Here is a 21,342-nt window from a genome sequence, read left to right on the forward strand (position 1 = left end):
ATTACAAATCTGATTACTCCTGGCAAATGACATATAGCATTCCAAGCTACGTATTCCATTAATATTTTCGTAATGGAACAAGTTACTTTGAGTCAGGTTATACCATTATCATATTTGGGTTTGGGACATGAGATCTCCCACATGAATCATCAGAACAGCAGGTGCTGGGCTGCCCGGGAAGGTCGCCGGCAGAGTTATCGGAATTCATTCATCCTGCGTCTCAGTCCCACCTTGAATTTCCATTAATCTTTAAGGAGCATGGCTGGAACGGTGACTGTTTCTTTCCCCTTACTGAACAGCCTCGGGATTCTCTCCCTATTTTCACTTTCCCCTGCTTTTATAGTTTTCCTTCCCCGTGGAGGTTAGTCTGTCGATTTCCCTTAGACCTAACCCGAACTCCTTTTCTTTGTTTCCACTCGGCATTAATTTGTCACTTCCGTCGGCATCTGCATTTCAAATAGTCCTAAGAGATTATACTCTCTCTCTCTCTCTCTCCGGCAGCTTCGGTGCCAGTTCAGTGGCCATAAAATACCCATCTTTCTTTTGACAGATTCGTCTCTTAATTGCTGTAATTAGGAACCTTAGAGCGTTAGTGACACCGGGCAAATGGAATTATTGATCTTGAGTCTTGGGAACTTTACTCTTATTTTAAACCCAGTATTTTCACCTTTGAGGATGTCTGCTTTGGAGTTAAACGCACACTATTATTTACATATACACGCACACACGAATATATATATATATATATATATATATATATATATATATATATATATATATATATATATATATATATATATATATATATATATATATATATATATATATATATATATATATCAGAAATATCACCATCAATTACATAGTCATTTCTCAACTTTATTGGCATTAATGCCATCACTGTCATACTCATGTGAGGTTTTTTAGGAATATGAGTGAAATATCTCTTATTTTCTGTTCCTTTGTAGAGCATTCCCACATCTATTTACAAACAACACGTCAACAAGAAGACTTATATGTCGTTATTCGGATAAACTGGAAGAAGAGGCCCTTTGGTTTATTTGTATGAAGCACCCACATTACTTTCTAATACAAGAATTTAATAATTTTACACTTAGGACATTCTAAAACGTTCGTTCTCAAATTATCATTATTGAAACAAAGCGACCCTGTAACGAGGCCATAATGTGGAGAATTAAAAGCCAGAGGCCATAATATGGAGAATTAAAAGTCGAAGTAGTGTTAAAAATATTTATGTACAGAGTTAAACACGATAACTCTGTGCATAAATATTTTAAACACTACTGTGGCTTTTAATTCTCATTATTGTTATTGTTATCGTTACTGTTACTATGTTACTATCATGGAACCAGCCAAATGACCGGAAACCTTACTTTCAAGCTCCAACGAAGCAGACTGTCTATTTGTGAATTACGAAGAAGAAGAAACAGTCAGAGAAAAGGGAAAAGAGAAGTCCACTCTTCTATAGTAGGTTGCATAGCGGTGTTACAGTTTGCTATGGAGAAGTAGGTCAAGGGAAAGATATTGAAAATTCTCTGAGGCAAATTCGAAGGACTTGTTCACCGCAGACATTTTGATTCACTAGCATACGTCAAAATATATATAATTAACCTTGGTGAGGTATCTATTCATGTTAATGAAGGTCACTACATTCTTTGTATTTGAGGCACCTGGCTCATTTTTTTTTATATTTGCATATTAATAGTAATTTAATTGTAAATAGCTCGAAGCTACTATATGATACTGGAAAAAGCTAGTTGGCTAACTTTTCCTATTTGATTTCTGCTTTATTAAGAGCAGTTATTATGTCTATTTGGTCACTTAGTATATTTACCGGAGCCGGTATCTCATTTTTAATAATAATAATAATAATAATAATAATAATAATAATAATAATAATAATAATAATAATAATTAGTAGAGAGTTGTTTACAATGTACTATAAAAGGACCAATAATATATATATATAAAATTGCTCTTGACCTTCCACAACAAATATTTCTGACTACCGTCCTCCTTACAGAGAAATTCTTATTTGTAGGGAGCAGATGATGCTTCGCTAACAACAACAGCTGCAACGTGATTTGATAACAAGCTGCTCAGGAAGCGTGACTAATAAGAGCTGCTAGTCAGATTGCCGAATGCCTTATACATGTTAATAATGACAGCATATGATTCCCCAAAGCCCTTCGCAGAAGATGGTCCAGATCAGTAAGATATTAAAGGTTCTCTGTGGATATTGTCTTGCCAAAAACCGATTGATGTTTCAAACGCTTCAGGAATCGTGGAGATCAAAGCGATATTTTAGGCTGAACCATTGCGTGTTCCCAAATAGGAATGGTAGGCTTAGTACCAGCAACCCAGGAAAAGTATGGCAAAGTACAAAGGCCAATCTACTTGCCAATTCATTACTGAATCATCTAATCATCCATCTCAGCCAAATTCATTATTAGTCCTCGAAGTTACAAAAATCCAGAAGGACTTCACAAGCAGATAACAATGAGGTAAGATGATGTCTCATGCATTTCGTTGAGACTACAGACGATGCGTCTAATATCCCGTGCAGGAGATAAATCTCCACAACCGCTGTGATTTAGTTGCTATAGATATCATGCTACAGAATGAGAATATTTAAGATTTTAAACCAGATACGAAGTTATATTTCTACAGAAGTGGCACTGCCACTGAAATAAGGATTCATAGAAGTAGTTTTTCTTCTTCAGTAGTTCAAGGGTACTTAACAATTTGTATATTGTGAGATATTTTATTCATTCCGTTTCCTTTAGTGTTCAGTCATGTCATAAAAAAAATAATCAATGGTTTCTGTTCCCTTAAACCAGGTGTCGTACACTGGCAACGTCAGAAGAACAGTAAAGCAGGTTCTTTAAGTGTCATACCACTGTTATCATACAATAATTCCATTCCGCAAGTTTTAACAACCACACCTATCTCAAAACTTCATGGAAAACCCAGTATTGTTTATGGCACGTTTACAAACGCCGTTGATTGCGTCACATTTCACTGATTAAATGTCTGATATGTGATGTTATTGTGGCTACCCCTCGCACTTTTGTTTGAGCAACACGACAGATTGGCGTAATTGGCAGACCACGCGTCATCGACAAATCATCAACACGCTTACCGTTTCATAGTACGCTCATTGATACGAGTTGCCAACAGAGCACTTTGTTGCTAAGGTTAAGATATTCTGACACCCCTTCCCTATTTGAAAGTCTAACTTTTAGTCTTTTTCCTTGCCTGAAATTCTAATTAGCTCCCTTGGGCTTTGTCCCCTTTTTTCTGGAATATCTCTGTTTTATTTTTATTGATAAATCGATGACAAAAACCGGCTTCAAAGCGTAAGCCGTTTAAAAAAATAACAAACGTAACACACCGCAGTAATTTCAAATGAGTAAATAAATAAACAAATATTCATATCTGTTTTATTTACCCAAATGTGTAAGTGATACGAGATTCAGGCCAAGCGACTGATGTTATTTAAAAAAATATATATTTTTCAAACATTGCTGATTACTTCTGTAATTCATTTTCATCTGAAGAATGAATTAAAGTCCAGATTACCGAAGTTTCATGTAAAGATGCTTCCTGCAAATGTTAGAAGTCCACGTCAGTAATTATAAATCCTGGAAACTTGGAAACCTATTACAGTATTCAAAACTCTAAACTGCCCATACTGTGAGTAACTAAGAGCAACCTATAATGAGACGAAGGAGAAATGCCATAGCCTTAGTGGCTCCCAACCAACTCCCCCTCCCCCCACAATTATCTGTGAGCGGCCTAAGACTACACACGTGGCTTCCAAACCAGTTGATTACATACCATTTAGCTCACTCAGAATTTATTTTGCGCAAAAAATACAATAAATCCGCTTCTGAATTCTATGTATACAATTTATCGCTATTTATGCAAAACATAATAAACATATGCAAAAGTTTACGATTCTTTATTTAGGACATTGTTGGCAATAAGCCTCTTTGACTGGTCTATAAATAGTTACTCTCAATGCTAGGTTACATACTTTGGTGCTATTTGGAAGATGAATAATTGTACAGTACTTTATCATTAAATGTCTTAAAGACCAAAACAGTAAAATAGTGAAGCCAAAAACAAAGATTTCAATACTTTGCTGAAAAAAGTATACGCCTAAAATAAACTAACCCGTATGTACATTTTAATTACCTCTTGGACAGCTACGGTAAATTGTCTTCCCAGCTCCAGTCCACTTGTCTTAATTACACTCATGGCCATATACATACGTAATTTTTCAGTTATGTGGCAGCTTTACCCTGTCCTAGTTGCCTCTAACGAGTAATGACCAGTTATGCACCAACCGCTCCTTAGGAGCAAGACCGGGAGTCCTCCCTAGTCATTAACATACACTCTCGACTCGCTTTTCCACATTACTCCAAATAGATCATTAGACTGTTGACCACATTATCCTTGGGCTGAATACTTATACTTTGATTCATCTTTGAGCATAAGTCATTCTGGTGATCACTGTAAGGCACTTTCACAATAAAATAATCTCCACATCCTCATTCATCCCTGACGCTGTAGGACTACAGACAACTCTCTCCTTCTCCTCAGGTATCCCCCCACCACCCCTACCTCCTCTCTCCTAAAATGACTCCCGAGAATTAACATTCCTGGTTTTGTTTCTCGATTCTTTCAAAAGCCATAAGTGTCGTTGAAAATCTTATGATAATGAACTGAGCACCTTTATAATGAAATGCCTTGAACACCGAGACACGTACATTCAGTCTTATCGTAGTTTAATTTCAACATTGATTACAGTAGATGAAAAGAGAAACATCTAATTAGTTCTGTTTAACGATATTCATTCGTGTTTTTTTATGCATACGTATTTTAATTTAATGTCATTGACTCTCCATCTTTGAAGAAACGAATTTTAACGCTACCTTCTGACTAGTTGGAGGAATCTTTTCATCACACACGCATTGAGAGAGAGAGAGAGAGAGAGAGAGAGAGAGAGAGAGAGAGAGAGAGAGAGAGAGAGAGAGACCCATTCCGTCGGTATTAGCTTAAATATATTATCATGGAGATGAAACCATATAATGAGGAACGCATTTATAAAAAGGCTAATGTCTTTTACTTTCATTCCCTTATTGACTGAGTTATACATATTTAAGAAAGACAATAATAATTGTCAGTAGGCTATCTCGCGCGGTACGCAACCATTTCCTGTTGCTTGAAATCAATACATTTAGAGGAAATTCGAATGCAGAATATGAATCACTGCACTACAATACCATTATAGATGTAACATATCCATGAATACAGTGTATGAATTTATGATATGGTACCATTTTTATAGTAAAAACACGTGTAATTTTGGCATTTTAAAAATAAAAAGCGCACTCCATTAGGATCAGTGCTTTAAAATGCAACAACTGCTTGTTTGCAAATTGCTCTCTAATAACGTGTATAACTTTTTGTACATATCTAGGCGACAGTTTTCATTCTCGGTACCGGTTTGCAGCGCTGGTTGCTAAAGAATACTTTAAAATAATGAGCAGGTTGCCGCGTGCCTAAGATGGGAAGTATACAAGAATTTTTAATCCGAATTTCTAATGACCGTGGAACTGCACTTAACAAGGGCGAAGATTTTCCGGCAACTTCACTTCACATCCCTTTCATGTTAAACTTGATGTTCACAGTGATGTTAGGGGATGAGAAATGGCTTGAAGATATGCTGCGGTACAGTGATAGGAAACAGCGGCTACACATGCCAGGCAGGAAATGCTTAACGTTTCATTGTTAGGATAATCGTGTAATTCGCGTTGTCGCCCCAGCATCAAGAAGGGGAATCATGGAGGAAAGTGACCTTATCCCATAGAGAACCTTACAGATAAGTGGCAATGCGCGCCATCATCTAATACCGTACTTTGTAACTTACATTACCTTGAATGATCTCGCGGATCACTTTTTTTGTGACGTCACAATCTGAAGGACACGTCCATCTCGAGAACATTGGGTACGTAATGACAGAGTTGCCGTGTTGCATTTAAACACTCGTTTGTACGTGAACACTGTGCATCTGCCTCTACAGTTGTTATAATAAACGCGAATACATAGTCTAAATCTGATGGAGCACATTGCACGTTGTACGCCCCGGGTACGAAATCTCTATTTCTGAGTAGGCACAGCTTTAAAAGCTTGCTTTATACAGTAAGTGAATGTGGAACTTGAAGTATTGTGTTGAAATGTTTATACATATGACTTTTATTTCGGTTTATTAATTGATTTAAAGCGTGTCACTTATATCCAGAAACAAAGGAATATTGGAAAATGGCGAGCGATAAAAATTGCCGCGGATGGTTTCCCTCCCTAAAGGCGTTGTTCGTATAAAGCTACTTTTGAAATATTATTTGTTGATGTTTCTAAAATATTAATATTATTTTATAAATAAATAAATAATTTGAATTTATTTATGCATTCAAAATAAAGATTATTGTGGTTACCGACATTAATTCGCGGGTTTTGAAGATTTTATACGCTTCATCCCTGCCTAACAATGTCGCTAGTAGTGCTGATTGTGGAAATGTTAGGCAGAACAACAAGCTGATCTATCCCTTTGTAGAATTTTTGCGTTTCAAAGTTCATGGATGAATGGATTACCGACTTTACACCGGCAAACCCAGGAAGTACGTATTCTTTATCAATTAGTATGTAGAATTACTTTGTAGTTACGTTACGAGTAAAGGAAAGTTAGGTGTTGTCGTGTGGTGGTGGTGCTGCTGTTCTTCGGGCACACAAGTTTTGTCAACAAGTCGTCCTCCCTCCCCCCCCACTACTCCACAAAACGATTGTGATTAGATTGACGATTGGGACGAGATTCGGCAAAGAAATTAATGGTTTATGGCAGGACGAGCCTGCTGATAACAGTGAGCCCTTGTGCGTATGTTTTATGGCATTTCAATCAATGGCTGTTGCAGCTGCATGGCTGACATTGCGTAGGATAGATTGGCTGCTTCTGTCGAAGTTGAACGGCTAGACGGTGCTCAGTCGTTCGGTCGGCGACTTGTGACTGAATTCGGACCCTTTTTTGGTCGAAGTTGGAACCGATTCTGTTGAATGTGACGGTGGGCTTCGCTATCGACGTGTGACTCACCGAGGGTGGCCAACGTAGCCTAGGCCAAGCTTAGGCCTAGCTCACGTGAAGCCTTATCGTCGTCGAGAAGTTTTTGCGTGAGGTAATGGCTCAGGCATTTTAGGCCTGAAATGTCTTATTTTTACTGTTACTTTTTGTCTTTGCCGACTTTCCGACTTCCCATTAGGCCAGCAGATCAGTGTAGCCATGTCTAACCTAGGACCAGACTTGACCTAGGCTATGCCTTTTTGCACACCTTACCAGGCCTGATTTTTTTGAGTTACTGTATGTGCCAGTTTCCTCTGGGGTCGTTAATATAATTTTACCCCTTCGGTTCGCGTGTGAACCGATGTGCAGCATGCCGTTCCTATCGGCTAACAGCATTCGTTACCCTTGGTTTATAGGCCTGGGGATCGTGTAGCCTAACCTGAAGGTCTGTAATGAATATGTGGACTGAATGCTGAGTAAGAGGTCAGGACTAGTAGGGATTTCTGGATTAAGCATTTCAGAAGGAATATGATGTAAGCTAGCCTGGGTAATCCTACAGTTTAGAGGTCCAGATTCACTGCATTATGTAAAGTCAAGATCAGCAGGACATAGATTTATCAGATATTTATTAAATCATGGAATACAATGTAAAATTGAGCAGTTTATCTGCTTGTGCCTACAGAAGCAGAGATAGTAAAAAAACAAAAGCATGTCCTAGGGGATGTGGATCCATAGAATTTTGAGAAAACTGTAAATCTCTGCTTCTGGAAGCAGGTAAACTGCTCATTTTTTCAGATTTATCAAAAAGTGGCTGCTGAAGAGCAAGAGCCATGCCAGGTTCCTACCTGATTCCTATGTGCTCACTCCACAAACACAGTTGTGGACACACTGTGCTATTCGTGTTAGGTGCAGATCTTTATTCCCTTTGTTTTTTTTTACAATCTCTGCTTCTGTAAGCAGATAAACTGCTCACTTTTTAGCAAATATACTTCTGTTTGCAGTTCTGTCAAAAGAAGAAATTGAAAATCGGAAAGGAAACTTGAACGCATAAAAGGGAGGAGTGAATTTAGACTCCTAAACTGTAGGATTACCAAACTTAGCCTGTTTGATACTAGATGTCCACTGGGTCCTAGTTTTAGCATAGGCTAAGTTTGCTGCCTAGTTAATTCCCTTGCAAAGTAGCCTGGCACTAGCTAGTCTGTCATAGTTTAACAGGCCTTTGGTTAAATTTGGATAAACCTTGTTATCCATTTTGTTTAGCGTTTTCCCAGCTATAGTTTTACTTACTTTTTTCCCTTGTTGATGCAGACACGTTTTTGTGTTACCCCAGTCCGTTTTATGTGATATGGAAGAACCCCAGTTGGTTGGGACCACAGTAAGCTAAGAGTTCAAATAAACGGAAATGTTTTGAAATGCATAAACTATGTGATACCCAAAGAAGTTGGGAATATACCTGGTGCATATCTATAATCAGTATTAGTTATATAATGGCCTAACCTAGCACACTACTATTCAAAATAACCTTAAATTCCTTACCTGACAAATGGGGGTTGCTTGGATAGTAAGTTTTTAATTTAATATAGGCTAACCAGCCACACTCATGTGTAACACCACCCCTGAGGGGATGAACTTTGAAACAAACAAAAGACGGTGTCTTGGTAACAGTAAATTTGCAGCAAATTTTAGTATGATTTTTGGACTCAGCATATAAAGATGACGTGAACAAACCATAGAAACTCGTAATATCAAGCACAGATATTAAAATGATGCCATGGGTCTTTCTGGCCTCCCCTTGTCCTCCCATCCTAACCATGACTCTGAATTCCATAGTTTATAAAGTGAATTACAAAAATTCTTGCCAACCCAGCATTATACTATGGATCCTAACTCGCAAGGGAATACCCCTTCAGCATTGCACACAGCTTCTTGCCTTGGGGACGGGGGTTCAACTTAAAGGCGCAAATTTTTCCTTGTCACAGTTCTGGTAATTTATTAAAATTAACCTCTTAGATTTGTCTCTCTTGTTTCAGTCCTGGTAATGTATGAAGGTAGCCAAACTGGTTTGTAGAGGGGGGCCATTTAGTAATTGAGGTGAATTTGGTATGGCCAGTGGATAGCAAGTTGTTTTGTACCTTGATTTTGTAAGTGTCATTGCCTTCAGCAGTCCTTTCACATGAGACAGCCACTGTCAAATTTAAAACTGGGAGAAGTCAGAAAATATACAAGAACGTTATTGAAGAAGCTGTGAAGTTTGTATTGGTAAATAGGTTACCTTCTCATGCGGCCACATATCGTGCATATGCTGCAAGTGGCAATTGCTTCCCAAACAGTGTTAAGAGGTAATGGACCATTTTAAAATCAACTATAACAATAGACTTACATACGATTCAAGTCTTCATATTTTTATGTAAGTAGGTGTGTTATTATTTGGGCTTCATATTCCTTTTGGAAAAAAGGGCAGAATGACCATCATTTGACTATTTCCAATATTAATGTCTTTTTGCAAAGAATTACAGCAATCACAATGTAACTGGTTTGATTTACAGTTGTTAACAAAGCAGTGTTTCACTAGAGCCTCTAGTTGTTTTCAAGAAAATTAAGGCGCTAAAGGTGACAGACAAGGCCTTGACTTGTTAGCAGACCCGTGATAATGTACTGTTTATTCCTTTAGTTTTATGATTGATGTTGGTGTTTGGATGATAAATACCATTGATTTTTAATGGTTTTGATGGAAACAAATCCATAGCTTAAACATAGTTGTCTTAGGACGTTCAAGTTGATAAAAGTTGAGTACATTTCAAGTTTCTTTGGCAGCTCGTGCTGGGTGTTAATCTAGAATCACGACACATGAATTAGTTAGGTGGGTGATGTTAGGCTCAGTAGCCAGTTAAAATGGATGAACTCACTAAGAAGAGTGCAGAGCTCTTGCCAAGTTTTGTGGGAATATAAGGTGACAAGTTCAGTACAGTAATTTAACAACTCGTGCATGCCATAATTTTGTGGATGAGTCATTTATTTGCAGTGGCGGATAATTTGTCCATACCACAGCATATTATATACTCCGCAAAGAAAGATGCTTACTGTGATCTAGTAAAAGATTACTTTGCTTGCTATATCCAGCATGACAAGTTAATGTTAGGGTAAGTAACAAAAAGCAATAGTTCAATACTTGTCACAAAATGACAGATACAGATATACATGTGAAATTCAACCTTACTCCTCCAGTGTGTATTAAAAAATTTGAGCTTCACTGAGAAACTGTAGGGATAGGGGATTTAAGCCGGTGCAATTCCCATAGCTTTGCAAGTTCTGTTGGATATTCTGGGTGGAAGTCCCACAGTATTTCTCTGCTTGTGACCTTTTACCATGGATGCAATCATAGTTACCAGTTTTAGTTCCAGATGGAGAACTCTGAATGTCATACAGATTTACTGGGAGATAACATTTAACTAGTAACTTAGACATTTTCAATTTGAGTATGTAAATTTTTAGTAAACAGTAATGACAAAATGAAACACCTTGCATGCTGATTGGATGGACTGCTGCAGAATTTGGAATGAAGAGGCAAAACCCGTGTTTTGGAATTACGTCATAGTATAGAATGCAAAGAAAGTTGACTGGATAATGTGGTAACCATAGAGGCATTGGACTTAGGTTGATTGCAGTAAAAATGTTGAGCTTGCACAGCCTCACTAGTCTGGAGAAGTAAATTGAGAATATGCTCAAAGAAGAGGAAGAGCTTTTTTATGAAAGGCAGGAGTCGCACAGACCGAATAATTGTGTAAAGACATTGGGTTGATATTCTGGGATGTAGAAGTCACTCCGATAGCTTCTTTTATTTTCTTATTGAGAAAGCAAAGGATATTGTCAACCAATCAGTGTTATAAAAGGTCTTATATTACAGGCAGTCCCCGGTTGTCGGCGATTAAGGTTTACGGTGCTTGTCTAGCGATGACAATGACTGGATTTTTGGCACCGATCCCCGGTTATTGGTGCTGATAACTGGAGATCAGCGCTATTATCGCTGATTTTTGGTTATTGTCACGCTGTCAGGAACGGATTAATGAGGTTAAGTAAAAAATTAGGACAATGATATCCAGGTTTTTTTAGTAGGAATTCAGCAAAAGACCAAAATTGGCAAATTAACCAAAGAACAGTCTGAATAAGATTTGAAACTTTTATTGACTTAAATTGCAAATGATTATATATACCCCACTAATAATGTTACGGCAATAAATAATGTCAAAGAATGTCAGTTTGAGAATAGAGCTTCAAGAACCTATTACTGTATATATTTAAGAGTTAAGCTTTAAGGAGAATTTTAGTAGTAGTATGGCAAGGTAAATTGAGGAATATCTAAATTGATGGCCATGGAGGTTCCATACATGGATGAGATAATGGAGGGGTATACAGTAGATAGTTTCTCTTGGGGGGAGAAGTACATGATAATGTCAGCTGGGCTTCTGATGACATGAGAATCTTATAAAACGCAGCCAAATTTGGACTTACAAAACTCATTCTTATTTGGATGAGACCCATGAGGTAGGAGGCTTAAGATGAGTGGAGATTTGTGGAAGTGAAAGCTTAGGAATGATGAGAATGGGAGAATTTTACTGAGGCCCTGTGCATCACATGGCATTGGAGGCATTGATGATGATGATAATGAAGTTTCTTTGGGGAATATAATTTCATTGAAATTATATTATTGAAAACATTATTTTTTTATGGTGCAAATAAATGAAAAGCTCAAGAATACTGCCGAAATGCAGTTTTATTGGACCTTTGAAAGGCCTACAATTAGCCCATGGTCTGATCAGCAATAGTTTTATACATTTGGCAGTGTCTTTGGCCAAGGAATGAAGATCGTCTTTTTGGCATGGCTGTTTGCCAAGATTCAGAATTCACAATACCTCACAACAGTTAAAATAAGATGCTTTGTGTATATACACATTCAAGCAAACAGATACTTCAAGGCTGGTACAGTATGTGATACTGTTTTGATATTAGATAAACACGTTGGGTTTTATATTATACTGTACAGTACTATAATGGTGTGTGCTTGTTACCAATTTGGGAGTATATTTTAGATGCATTCTAAACAAGCATGAATTGGGTAACCTAGTTTTAATTAATAAGTTGTTTGACACATTTTGACACATTTTCTCTTATTTCAGTCTACTGTACTTTGTACCATACAGTATACCATTTTGAGTTATTCTGCCTGAACTTTTCTATTTTGGGGCCTTTGATGTTGTTGACATGCATTTAAGGCATTGTTTCACCATTTGTTTGTAATCCAAATTGGATTATACCTTGTTACCTACAACAGTGGTACATCTCTTGACCTGTTTAAGATCAGAGTTCTTACAGAAAAAAAAAATTGATAATGGAATATTTTGGTTGCAGCCTGCTGCATAATGAGACCATGTTTGTCATTATAAGAATTGACTAGGGCTTGGCAGTAATTTTTTGATGTGGCTAGATAAGCTAGTCAGCGACAGCCTCCTAGGCCACAATTTCACACAAGCGCGGTAGCTGGTGGTGATGAGAGGTTTTGACGTGAGTGAGCACTATGAGAACACTAGGTTTTTCAGATGAAGAAAGGTTTTTTTCAAACCTTCAAGCTCTTCTTGAAACCTTGAGGCAGTCAGTATAGGTTAAGAGGTTCTTCAGTCTGCCAGCAATATAGTATGCTTCCCCAGCCTTAGATAGTTTAAATTTAGATGCAGTATATAGGCTACCTGTAAATATCCGAGGGAAACGTTTTCACCGTATGATAGTTTAAGATAGGATGTATCCATGTCGTCATCTTCTTCTTTTAACGTGCTTTTTTCCCATTTTTGTATGGGGTAAGCACGATGCCTTCTTTTGAAGGACTTTTTGATTTGGCTTTGGGGTAGACCTGTGGTTTCGATCGGCTGCCCTGCCTGACATCGCTTAGACCCCCGGTAGCGTATGTTTCATGTATCATACCCGACCCAACGCCCTTTCTTCCCAGCAGCGAGAAGTTATTGCGCGGGTATGGCGAGAGTTCAAGACGTGAGATGTTTGTTATGTTTTTAGAAGGTGTTGTAGTGGCTTTGTTTTGTGTGTATTTAGTCTGTAACATCCATTTGCTTTTTAAGCAAACCTATCCGTTGATTACATATATAATCCCGGGATGTCTACACGGATAGCAAAGTGTCTGCCTCTCTGATCAGTCGGCTGCGGATTTGAACCCGCACCACAGACCTCTACGAAGTCCGAAGCTGCTGCTGTAACCGACTGAGCCATCGAGGCTCTATAGGATGTATCCATGTAATTTCGATAATGTTCTATTCTCTACTCTCATTGCTTAGGTACCTAGTCTGTTGACTACATAGCAGCACTTTGCTGCATAGCCACTTCCTGATTTTACTTTGTTTTTAAATTACAGTATAGCATTTCAGCAATGGATATTCATTGCAGTTTAAAATACTGTACAGGTATTCTGGTTAGTACTGAATTATCATAAATTGGGAGTATTGTGTCTAAGGTTGGCATTACAGTAATAATGATATGAAAAAATGTCAGATAAAAATTCTTTGTTACTCATATTTTGAAATTAGTGGTTGGTTTCACATGTCTCTTTCTGCAAAGTTGATAAAGCTGTAATACTTGGTGCAGTATCAGTTGAGCTTGAGGTTGGGTGAAATGTCTTTGATGTTTTTTCTTAGCAGTAATCAGATGAATTCTGTAGATCTCTAAACTTTGCATGGTGTTACTGTATTTTACAGAACAACTAGACATTTTGATGTTATACCAGAAAACTTTTCATTGTTATAAACATGATTTTTTGTGAATGTAGAAAAATCTAATGCTTTTTATAAAAAAAGTCGTACAGGTCATAATTTTTAGATTTATAAGTCCATTTTGTACTATTTTACAGACATTCACAAATTAAGTTTGCTAAATACTGCAATAACAGTTGATATAGGTCAAGTTAATCAGTAGAAACAAAACTACTGTATTGCAGTAATCAAATGTATGACAAAAATTGTCTAGTTAGTATAGAAATATACTCCCAGAATTCTAAGTACAGATAGGAATGTGGGCAAATATGAATTGGGTAAGCCTTTATTGAACAAAAACACTGAGACAAGCACCTTTGAATATGTGACACCCAGGTTTTTAATAAGGAAGGGAGGAGAGCAGTCAGTCAGGTATAAGAGTTATGGAATTAACTGGATGAAGATCAGTAGGGAAATGTAATAAACCATGGAGGAAAGGGATCCAGGAAGAACTAGACCAGATTGGATTATGGCTAGAAAACTTAGAATAGAAGCCAGTGAAAAGAAGGCATTTCAATTCAAATGCTGTGAAGGAACATCAGATGCTGAAAGACTAAAAGTAATTATGACAATGGTGTTTCAACATGCTCAATATTTCATGTAATGGGAATTAGTAAGTCTCAAGTTAATTTTGTAAGCTGAATGTGGAGGCTTTTACAAATATAGAATTAATGTAGAATTTGAAATGAAAGCATAATGGTGAGTGTTCAAGCTTACATTGTAAGATTGTGTCTTGGGGATTGTAATTAGGAAATATTGACAAGGATGCAGGCTGTAAATGACACTAGTGTCCTCACAACTGCTGTCCCCACAACTGCTGTCCCCACCGGAATCTAAAGTTAACAGAGGTAAAGGCTCTGGCAGAGGTAGTGGTATGTTGAAAAAAAGGCAAGGAACTCAGCCATGAGAAATGTATGCTACAAAATTGTGCAGACACACCACAAAGCAAATGACTGTAAGGATATTTAAAAAGTTACATAAGTACTGTATTCACTGTAGGTTATGACAGTTTTATAGGTTGCAGGAGAAAATTTTTTATTATTATAAGTTTTATTAGTTAACGTCAATTTGTGTTGATATTAAATGTTCATTTCAGGCCAGTACCCCATCTTCCCTCTCCCAGAATGCCTGTGGGTGAAGTCCACAAAACATTTAAGATATTCTGTGGAAACTTAGCTGGAGCAGCAACGAAAGAGGACCTCCATTATCTGTTTTCACAATATGGCCCGGTCATCGAAGCAGTTGTCATGGCTGGCAAATTCTATGGATTTGTGGTAAGTATATTGGAAGTACTTGGAACCTTGGAACTTATTCTATGCCGTTGAAAGGTGAGATTGAGATCTGTATCCTAGTAGACCATGATTTGGATTTGGTTTATACTGAAGAGAAGTATGTATATCCTTATTATTAGGCTGTGTGCATTTTCTTAATTTGTTATATATTTGCAGCATATGGCCTACGAGGAAGATGGATGGAAGGCCATATGTGAACTCCGTGGCTATATTCTTCATGGGAAAGGTAGGAATGTGTACTTATTCACAGTATTATGCAATCATCTGTTTCTTGCTGCACAGTAATACAGTTAACCCCCCGTATTCGCGTTCTCATGATTCGTGAACTCGCGCATTCGTGGGTTTCTCTGTGGAACATATCTAGCCATTATTCGCGGAAAATTTCCAATTCGCTGTATTTATCACTGAGAAATATTCACTAATTACTGTATTTTCATATAATTTTCATGAATAAATGCACTTTTTGTGATAAAACTGTTAAAATACTCAGGTATATTCATTTTTACAGGGTTTTTCTGTGTTTAAACTATCAAAATGGGCAGTTCTAAGTGTTTTTAGAGGGGTTTTAGCTATTTGCGGGGGCGTGTGGGACGCATCCCCCATGAATACGGGGGGTTCGCTGTAGTTGTCAGTAACTTATTTGTAATCAAGGTTTGGTTAAAGTTACGTGCATTAAGCTGTAAATCCCCTGGACATCATTTGTATTTGCTGATATGAAATATTCATACCATTAATAATTTTATATATATTGTGGTTTGAATAGTAAATATGGCTCCAATCATGTTCATCAGTAAATACAGTACTGTATCTACTCAAACATAATTGTGGGTATTCATTTAAAATTGTTTTTGTAGTGTTGGTGACGCCATATCTTCAAAATTAGGGCAGCTAACGAAAACAATTTACAATTCGGTACTGCTCAGTAGGCAACTCTTTGTGATAGATATACAGTAGCCTCTCAAGTAATAGATGTCGTTATATGTCTGCTAGATTAGTTTGATGGTTAATTTTTCTAGGCTACATTTTTAGAAGTGAACCATTTTCTGAATAAGTTTCTAGGCTTTATAGCCCTCAAAACCAGCCCCATGAGAGGCAAGATTTTTTAGCTTAGTGGTCAGCCTGACTTATTTTTACAGTACAATAATTATGAAAGTAGATAATTTTTTAAATTGAAAATAATCATAATAGCATTTAGGAGCCATCTCCTTGAGATAAACAATTACATAAGTAGGTTTTGCAGCACAAAATCTTGAAGCTGGGAATTGAAATGCTTTATCCTTCAAATTCATTTTCCATATCTATAATAAGATAATAGCGATAATCTGAAATGTGTGTGTTTATCTTTAGAGACCTTCAGTATTGTTGTTATCCCAGATTACCTGTTATTGAAATTTGAGGAAAGATGTTCCTGTTGTATATAACATCATCAGGATTTTGTTAGAGTAAAGGAATTTTCAACCTTAGTTAAATTCCAGATTTCTGTAATTACTTAATGTGATGGACAAAGGTGTTTTCAGTACTGTAGTGCAGAAAATGTAACTGATTATAATGTATAAATAGTATCCAATTTGGTAATTGTTGATTACTTATGGCATGGGAAGTGCATCCATGTAAAATGTCATGAATAAAACTGTACAGCAGTATATTAGTGTTGGTACTACTGTATAAATATGTTGCTTATGAAATAAATTTTTAATTTACCTTTTCAGCCATGGCTGTTGAAGCATCCATTAATTCGAAGAAAGCAGCACCCCTATACAAGCAAAATATCATTGGAAAAGGCATTAGTGCCTTAGATGACTTTAACGAATTCAACTCGGTAAGCAAATATAAATTTTTAAAGGGTTGTTGTCATAGCAGTTTTATGTGGAAGGTGGTTCTTTGCTATTTTTTTTTTATGAATGGTGTTAATGTGAAGGACAAAACTTTATTGTATGGTTGCTAAGTTAATAAATATCAGAAAATTGTCAGGTTTTTGCTGAATCATATTTTTTTGTTGCTAAAAGAAATAGTAGATAAAACATTCACCATTTTTGTGTGGCAGTCATGGTACCAGTCTTGATATAGATACTCTGGATGCAAGACACCCATGTTTGATATACAAGAACTAAGGCTGGCTAGTAATGCTGTGTTTTATGATAGAGGAGTGTGTTAAACATTTACGGATGCTTTGTCTGGGGTTGTTACAAAGGGACAGTACTATAGAATCATAAAATCTAAGGTTTTAGGGAATTATAGTTGGTAGGGAGTGGTCATTTCTTGGGGACTGATTATTTGAAATGTTTTCGTTTCACATTTTGTGCTTCTAGTTAAAGATGCTTATGTGTTCATTGTGAGAACTCTGTACAATTGACCCTGCCTTAATGATAATTTTTTATGATTATTAATTCCCTGTGATAGCCTACAATAGTAATAATTACTTTCATTATAAAAAATTTGCAATAGCATTCATCAGTGATTACTTGTGCTTGTAACAACACATTCCCAGAGTCAGTGCTTTGCTGTGTAGATGAGTTGTATGTATTTCGTTATCCAATTTTGTTATTCAGGGTTTGTGTGATAGCTTTAACCTCAGCTTTAGCTATAATCTATTTGATTTATGAAATATCACTGAGATTATGATTGAGGGGAGATCTTTTCAGCACCTCAAAGTTCATCAATATCTGTTGTTTTTCAGTCAAAAGGTAAAAACTTCGAATCACGAGAACCACGTCCACAATCTTATTCTCAGTCCAAGGTACCTGAATCCCGAGAGTTGCGTCAGGAACCACCAACAAACTCAAAGCTACCTGAAACCAGAGAATTACGTGGAGAACACTTCTCTTCGAAACTGCCCGAGCCAAGAGAAAAACTCCCCGAGCCTAGAGAAACACGAGAGGCATTCCCGCCATTTAAGCAAGCAGTATCTTCCTCGTCCCTCCATGCTCCCCCTGGTTTATTCTCTTATCCACCTCCGTTCTCTGTCGCTGTCAGTAGTAGTCAGCCATCGCCCATTGGGCACACGCCGTCGTCCCTATCCCAAGTATCCCCTCTGTCCGATTATCAGATGTTGAAGACATTTGATGCCGTCAAGGATCGAGGTTCGCCAAAGTTAAAAGTGCAATCAGTTGATACTAACTCCAGTCCACAAAATACGAATACTGAGAGAATAGAGGTAAGTATTTTCTATTACAAATATGTTTTATGTAGTATAGTTAATAATTATTTTTTATATGTTGATTCTGTGATTTTAATAATGCCTTAGGCCTTAGTTTTACACACTAATATGGAAGAATCCTGAAAGGCTGTTAACTTGCCAAGCAAGCTTCCACAGAATAGAATGCCAGTATGTGATGTGAAAATAAAAAATAATAGCCTTTTGCTGAAAGTATATCCATATAAAAAAAAACTTCAGCTCTGTCTATGAAAAATTTAGATTATCTTCAAATAGGGATTTATATTTTTCACAGAAAGGAATGTTATGTGGCATGTGCGGAGCCGAGTTTGACGAATGGCAACGCATGCCCAAGGTTCTCACGTGCGGCCATACGTTTTGCTGTGACTGCCTCATCTCTCTATCGCGCGATACAGAAATAAAATGCCCTGCTGGTTGTGCTTACGTAACTTTAACGAATTCTGGTATTTCAGGTAAGTGAATCTGGAAAAAATGTGGACTTTTTAGCCTTTCAAGAAATCTAAGGTGACAAAATAATTAGGTGCTTTTCTTAGCTCAGAATAGAACATGAATGATACATGTGGTTAGTGGTAGATTTTTTACAAGTATTAATTAATGAAGTAAAGAAGAAATGTTTACAGATAAGAGAAGAAACTAGACATATCACCTCTGTTAAAGAACAGAATACAAATGTATGATGCACAAAGGAACATGTAAACAGTCATGAAAATGAATGCACGTAGATCGGGACTTGATACCAGGCAGTGGGTTAAACTTTTAAAGAGCACTCGACCCTCCCTGTCACATGCTTATGTTTTGTTTGTTAGTAACATTTTAGAGAAATATATTGCCTGTGAATAAGAAACTAAAAGTGAATTTATGAGTAGATATTAATTTCTCCTGTGTCTGGTAATCCATCCCTATAATAGGGTGCGACACACTGTACATGGTATGAAGTGTTCTTAAGAGATTCGTAATGTAGGTTGGTATTCTTTTTGGAGTAATTGATAATTATAATGGTTTTCATTAATTTTATGATACAGAGTACTATGAATGTAGTAAAATTAAGACATTGTGATTTAGAACATTATTCAGAATGCCATTCTGATTTAGAACAGCATTCAGAATGCCATTCAATTTTCTAAATACTGTGTTATTGTATTACAGTATCTTTTGGTTTAATGAGACCACTTGAGTTCCATCTGTGCTGCAGACACATTGTGCCTGTTCAGAGAACTTGTTTTTAAATGTGAATTAAAAATTAGAGCTAGCTATGTCAGAGTTTTGTGGGAAAAGACTTAAGGAAACAACTGAAAAAAGAAAACAGTGCAGGTGGGGTGATATGGATGATGTAATGGCTGTATATCACTGTTCACAGAGTATTGTGCAAGGCACAGTGTAAATGGTACCCTCATAGAGGAATAATACTGGCAGTCATGCACATTGGCATTAAAGAAGTATACTTTTCTCTGAACAGGGTTATCTACTAATTCGAGCATTTCTCTGCATAAACAAGACGCTAGCTTATCGCCGTCCCTACCAATAATGACGTCAGGTTACGGACAGCAAAATGGTGCACAAAGGTAAGACTTGAACATGCATATTTTTGTTTTTACCCACCTTACCACTTTCACAAAGTAAATGATATACATACATACTTAAGTCATTACTTTGAGTAAAATAATTTTCTGGTCGCAGATTTTCTCCTTCCTCACTGATTATATTTTGACCTTTTGCTGTAAATGTTTCCTCTTATCAATACTGTACAGTATTTGCCTTATTGGTGTCCACTCACATTGTCAGATAACTTTTAGTAAAAAAATAAGGAACTTGGAGAGAGCAAATAATGAAGTGACTGATAAATGACATCATCATCAGTCATTAACCCTTATGTTGTGCCTGCAACTTGGTCATCCCTACAAAATATATTTTCTTCATTACAACACCATAAGTTTTATATAGCTATCATTGGTAGTTTTGAATATCCCCAGACGCTTAGTCTTGTTTATCAGACAGAAGTAATTCCAGTGTTTATGTATAGGGGCACGTAGGCCCAGAGGTATGTGCCTACTACTCTCCTTATACTCTTAACAGAATTTCCTCCCCTTTTTGAGTGGCTGTCTTGACGTGGATGTCTAGTCATTGATATGTATTTATGATCGTGATTGATTCTTCTCGTTGCTAATTCACCTCCTAGTTGTTTCTCTTTTTTCTCAGCAATTTGTAGTAGTTTGAAGTATTGTTTTGCACCATTTCTACCTACTGGTAACAAACTTCTTTTTTTTTCATGAATTTTGTCCTTGGTGTCTTGGGCAATACTGTGAATATTTTGTTCAGAGATTTTTCTTTTTCCTGTCAGCCTTAGTACTCCCATTTTATCCCAGTAAATATGAAATTGTAAGTAAAAGACCAGTTGAACTAACCTAAACTTAAATAACTTTTACTAGACTATTCTATAATCATACTTTTTGTATGCAATTTCAGTTTATTTGATTTCCAGAATGTATTTACCTTTAGTCTCGTTAAATTTCAGTTCAAAAGAAGCTGTATTAGATATTGTTCCTAAATAACTTGAAGATTCAGCCTCATTCATCCTTTTCCCCTCTACAGTAATGTTATTTCATCTTTCTTGACATACTCTGTCGCCATTACTTCTGTTTTTCTAAAGTTTATGTTGATTGCCATTTCTAAATATATGATACTCTATTAAGCAAGCTTGGTAAAACTTGTGGTGTTTAGCTGATTAAAACGGCATCATCTGCATGTTGTGATTCCATCGATACCCCATCAGTCTGTCCATCGCATTCAGGGAGAACCTGTTGATTGAGTACCAGGATGGAATGTAATTGTGCAGGTCACATTCATCTCCTTTTACCGTGGGACGTTGTATATAGGTACTTGGACTCCTTTTCCTTGGCTCCTGTGGTGGATGCTCAACAAGTCACG

The 21,342-nt window shown here is 36.9% G+C and overlaps 1 protein-coding gene across 17 annotated transcripts in view; it reads left to right on the forward strand.

The window, feature by feature from the left end:
* The first annotated feature begins 6,069 nt into the window (after nucleotides 1-6,069).
* LOC136825438 (uncharacterized) overlaps nucleotides 6,070-21,342 on the forward strand; it is a 71,779-nt gene continuing 56,506 nt past the window's right edge. For 9 of the 17 annotated variants that reach the window (XM_067081879.1, XM_067081880.1, XM_067081875.1 and 6 more), the window contains exons 1-7: nucleotides 6,555-6,707; nucleotides 15,047-15,224; nucleotides 15,399-15,468; nucleotides 16,952-17,061; nucleotides 17,920-18,396; nucleotides 18,692-18,869; nucleotides 19,874-19,979. In XM_067081879.1, the coding sequence (XP_066937980.1) occupies nucleotides 6,673-6,707; nucleotides 15,047-15,224; nucleotides 15,399-15,468; nucleotides 16,952-17,061; nucleotides 17,920-18,396; nucleotides 18,692-18,869; nucleotides 19,874-19,979 (1,154 nt within the window). In that variant the 5' untranslated portion in view covers nucleotides 6,555-6,672. Of the gene's footprint in view, nucleotides 6,232-6,553; nucleotides 6,708-6,745; nucleotides 7,257-15,046; nucleotides 15,225-15,398; nucleotides 15,469-16,951; nucleotides 17,062-17,919; nucleotides 18,397-18,691; nucleotides 18,870-19,873; nucleotides 19,980-21,342 lie in introns of those variants that run through there. The other 8 variants (XM_067081881.1, XM_067081877.1, XM_067081867.1 and 5 more) reach the window with 5 other exon arrangements.

The sequence above is a fragment of the Macrobrachium rosenbergii genome, chromosome 37 (genome assembly GCF_040412425.1).
Source record: "Macrobrachium rosenbergii isolate ZJJX-2024 chromosome 37, ASM4041242v1, whole genome shotgun sequence".
NCBI classification, from domain to species: domain Eukaryota; kingdom Metazoa; phylum Arthropoda; class Malacostraca; order Decapoda; family Palaemonidae; genus Macrobrachium; species Macrobrachium rosenbergii.